The sequence below is a fragment of the Tachysurus vachellii genome, chromosome 7, assembly GCF_030014155.1.
Source record: "Tachysurus vachellii isolate PV-2020 chromosome 7, HZAU_Pvac_v1, whole genome shotgun sequence".
Taxonomy (NCBI): Eukaryota; Metazoa; Chordata; class Actinopteri; order Siluriformes; family Bagridae; genus Tachysurus; species Tachysurus vachellii.
In genome coordinates, this window is record NC_083466.1 from 677501 (window position 1) to 682500 (window position 5000).

At 42.6% G+C, this 5000-nt stretch overlaps 1 protein-coding gene across 1 annotated transcript in view; it reads left to right on the forward strand.

The window, feature by feature from the left end:
• The first annotated feature begins 908 nt into the window (after nucleotides 1–908).
• Nucleotides 909–5000, forward strand: part of pde4bb (phosphodiesterase 4B, cAMP-specific b) — a 30839-nt gene continuing 26747 nt past the window's right edge. Inside the window, exons 1-2 of the mRNA XM_060873695.1 lie at nucleotides 909–1029; nucleotides 4937–5000. The exon at nucleotides 4937–5000 is cut by the window's right edge and continues 151 nt beyond it. Coding sequence (XP_060729678.1) covers nucleotides 988–1029; nucleotides 4937–5000 — 106 coding nt within the window. The 5' untranslated portion in view covers nucleotides 909–987. The remainder of the gene's footprint in view (nucleotides 1030–4936) is intronic.

Below are 5000 nucleotides of genomic sequence, written 5' to 3' on the forward strand. Positions count from 1 at the left end.
TGTGACGTGTTTATGTAACGTGTCAGTGAGACATGTCTATGTGACGTGTCAGTAAGACGTGTTTATGTAACGTGTCAGTGTGACGTGTCAGTGTAACGTGTCAGTGTGACGTGTTTATGTAACGTGTCAGTGAGACGTGTTTATGTAACGTGTCAGTGTGACATGTCAGTGTGACGTGTTTATGTGACGTGTTTATGTAACGTGTCAGTGAGTCGTGTTTACGTGACCCGTCTGTGGTATAGGTCCCTCAGGACACGTGTTAACAGTTAAGACACACAGGAATTTGGGACACGTTCAGTAAACGTCTCTGTGCTGTGACATTCCAGCTAAAGGTCAGCGTGACCTTTCGTCTCCTGAAGATCTCTCCATCACTGTAACATTTACACACCACCTCCTGAATCCTGATGAAACCAACAGCCAGGGAAATGTTCTGAACACAGGAGCAGCATCGAGTCAAACGTCCTCAGATTAACACAGTAATGTGTCGTGTTTTAACAGCAGAATTCAAAAGACTCAAACACCAGCCACATCTCACAAAGAAAGAAAGAAAGAAAGAAAGAAAGAAAGAAAGAAAGAAAGAAAGAAATCATAATGAAATTTGTAAAAATACAAGAAATTGAGACTCATTGAGGAAGATTCTGTAAAGAATTGATTTGAATCACTGAATCGATTCAAATGACTGAATGACCGGTGGTTGTTTGATCTAATCTCAGAATCTTATCTGAATGAACTGTAGTAAACTCTGTAATAATCAGACGCTGTAGGGTTCAGACGTCTCTGCAGACCCCAGCAGTGGTGTGTGTGAGGCTCAGAACACGTCCAAGTGAAGTTTTATTCTGTGTCTGTTTTTTGTAGTGAAATTGAGTCTGATTCACTGACAGAGTCTGATTGTTCTCCGTCCCTCGCCTCAAGCAGCTGGACACCCTGAATGTCTAATCTGCATTCATCACACACCGGCTGAGTGTCCAGGAGGAAGAGAAGAGGAGGATGAAGAAGAGTCGCAGTGTGCTGACGGTGACGCCTGAAGACGTGAGTGTGACTGACAGCGAGACAAATGTCTCCTGCATGATGCATTATAGCAGTGTACAGAATGTGTTAAGTCACTCACACAGGTTTTAGTGGTTAAACATCATTCAGATCAGAATATGTCTGATATTAAACATTATATCAGACACAGTAATACTGCACTATAGAGATATCAGATAGTATTAGACAGTAGGCTTTTTCAATGGGTGATGTTGGACTTTGGATACTGTTGGTATTGGACATCAGAAATGGACAGGAGTGAGATTGGACATGATGATAATGAACAATATCACCGGTGTCTAATATCAGCAGTGTCCAATATCACCAGTGTCCAATATCACCGGTGTCCAATATCACCAGTGTCCAATATCACCGGTGTCCAATATCACCGGTGTCCAATATCACCAGTGTCTAATATCCAATATCACTGGTGTCCAATATCCATTATCACCTGTGTATAATATCACCAGTGTCCAATATCACCGGTGTCCAATATCACCAGTGTCTAATATCACTGGTGTCTAATATCAGCATTGTCCAATATCTCCGGTGTCTAATATCACCAGTGTCCAATATCACAGGTGTCCAATATCACCAGGTCCAATATCACCAGTGTCCAATATCACCAGTGTCCAATATCCAATATCACCAGTGTCCAATATCACCAGTGTCCAATATCCAATATCACCAGTGTCCAATATCACCAGTGTCCAATATCACCAGTGTCCAATATCCAATATCACCAGTGTCCAATATCACCAGTGTCCAATATCCAATATCACTGGTGTCCAATATCCAATATCACCGGTGTCTAATATCACCGGTGTCTAATATCACCAGTGTCCAATATCACCAGTGTCCAATATCACCAGTGTCTAATATCCAATATCACCGGTGTCTAATATCACCGGTGTCCAATATCACCAGTGTCCAATATCATCAGTGTCCAATATCCAATATCACTGGTGTCCAATATCACCAGTGTCCAATATCACCGGTGTCCATTATCATCAGTGTCCAATATCACTGGTGTCCAATATCACCAGTGTCCAATATCACTGGTGTCTAATATCACCACTGTCCAATGTCACCGGTGTCCAATATCTCCAGTGTCCAATATCACCAGTGTCCAATATCATCAGTGTCCAATATCCAATATCACTGGTGTCCAATATCACCAGTGTCCAATATCACCGGTGTCCAATATCACCAGTGTCCAATATCACCAGTGTCCAATATCCAATATCACTGGTGTCCAATATCACCAGTGTCCAATATCACTGGTGTCTAATATCACCACTGTCCAATGTCACCGGTGTCCAATGTACAGAATGTGTCCAATGTACAGAAAGTCACTCACACAGGTTTTAGTGGTTAAACATCATTCAGATCAGAATATGTCTGATATTAAACATTATATCAGACACAGTAATACTGCACTATAGAGATATCAGATAGTATTAGACAGTAGGCTTTTTCAATGGGTGATGTTGGACTTTGGATACTGTTGGTATTGGACATCAGAAATGGACAGGAGTGAGATTGGACATGATGATAATGAACAATATCACCGGTGTCTAATATCAGCAGTGTCCAATATCACCAGTGTCCAATATCACCGGTGTCCAATATCACCAGTGTCCAATATCACCAGTGTCCAATATCACCGGTGTCCAATATCACCAGTGTCTAATATCCAATATCACTGGTGTCCAATATCCATTATCACCTGTGTATAATATCACCAGTGTCCAATATCACCGGTGTCCAATATCACCAGTGTCCAATATCACCAGTGTCCAATATCACAGGTGTTCAATATCACCAATGGTATGGTAAAGTATTGGACTTTTAAGTGACAAATATTTTTAGAAATACACACACACACACTCACACACAAACACACACTCACACATTCAGAAATACACACACACACACTCACAGACATAGACACTACCACACACACTCACTCCCTCTCTCTCTTTCTCTCTCTCTCCCACCCACACAAACACACACACACTCACTCTCTAACACACACACACACACTCACTCTCTCTTTCTCTCTCTCTCTCTCTCTCGCTCTCTCTCGCTCTCTCTCTCTCTCGCTCTCTCTCTCACACACACACACACACACACTAACACAAACACACACACACACTCACTCTCTAACACACACACACACACACACACACACACACTCTCTCTTTCTCTCTCTCTCTCTCTCTCTCACACACACACACACACACACACACGAACACAAACACACACACAAACACTCAGGTGCTCTGTCGGTGTGTGGAGGTGAAGAGTGAAGCAGGAGCAGATGAGTGTGAGTCTGTATGATCAGGGGAACAGACGGAACCCCCACAGGCTCAAACACTGAGGCATGAGGACACACACACACACACACACACACACACACACCGCCGTGTTCATCTGTCTCTGATCACACTAGCTGCTCAGAGTCAGAGCTCCACATTATTCATCACTTACTCACTCATACACACAGAGACTGAATAAACAGAGCTGAAGTGTGAGAAATAACATTCACACTAAATATCAGCATGGAATCAAAGGCTGGTGTGTTTCTGCTCATTAGTGAAGTCTTGTTATTATTACAGCGTTAATCCTGCAGTCATTCCACACACTGACAGTAACAGAGTGGGTGTGTTAAGTAAAATGACCTGAGGAAGAAGATCCTGATGAATCCTGATTGGTCAGTAGGTGTTGATTTATCTTCTATAAATCACAGGGTTACATTAATGAACTTGTTTCTATGGTAACGTGTAAACATTAAAAACCGATTAAAAAACTGAACACTACACAATCGACCTGTGAGTAGAGCGAGCAGTTTAAACACACACACACTCACACACACACACACACACACACACACACACACACACACACATACACACCCACACACACGTACACTCACACACACGCACACTCACACACACGCACTCACACACACACACATACTCACACACACACACACACACACACACACACTCACACACACACTGACACACACACACACACACACACACACACGGTACTGGCAGGAGTCATTACTGTCTTATTACTGGACCAAACAGACTTATAAACTGACATTGTTCACAGATTAGAATTACTGTAACAAAGCTGTCTCTCGCTCTCTCTTACACACACATACATACACACACACACACTCATACACACACATATTGTCCTTCTCTTTATTTTTCAAAATATATCTGTCTTACTATCTATCTGTTTCTCCCTGTCTGTCTCAATCTGTTCATCTGTCTGCCTCTCTGTTTATTCTTCTACTTTTGTCGGTCTATCTGTCCTTCAGTCTATCTCTCTATCTTGCTCTTTTTTTGCTCTCAATCTCTCTATCTGTCTGTCCCTGTCTCTGTATCTCTACAGCTCAGTTTGTAACAGCTGAGTTCCCTCTGATGCACACACACACACACACACACACACACATACATTGTCAATGACCCAAAAGCAGGGATAACAAAAAGGGGGTTTATTTAGGGGGAAAAGGGACAATGGGCAAGAAACACTAGGGGACTGAAAACACAGGAACAACAAACAAAGAGACAGCAAACCAAAGACTCAGCAAAAAAACAGACAGGAGACAACTGGTATAAATGGGGTGACAATAATTAAAACACAAGGAACAGCTGTGTAGAAGCGGAACGTTAAGGAAAGGGCGGGGCAAAGGCAACAATGTCCCCCTAGTGTCCAAACCAATTCCTGACACACACACACACATTATCAGTGGTGGGAGGGATTTTACTGATCATATGATGTTTATAAACATTTCTACAACCTTCCAGAAACGTTTCTCTGGAATGTTCTCATCATCTCACTTACAACGTGTTGTGTTCAGTTTTAAATCATTCTATCATTATTACTGCAGGAGAGCAAGGAGCTCCCAGTATGCACTGGGGCCACTCTTGGTTCCGAGCTGCGTCGCTGCCGCC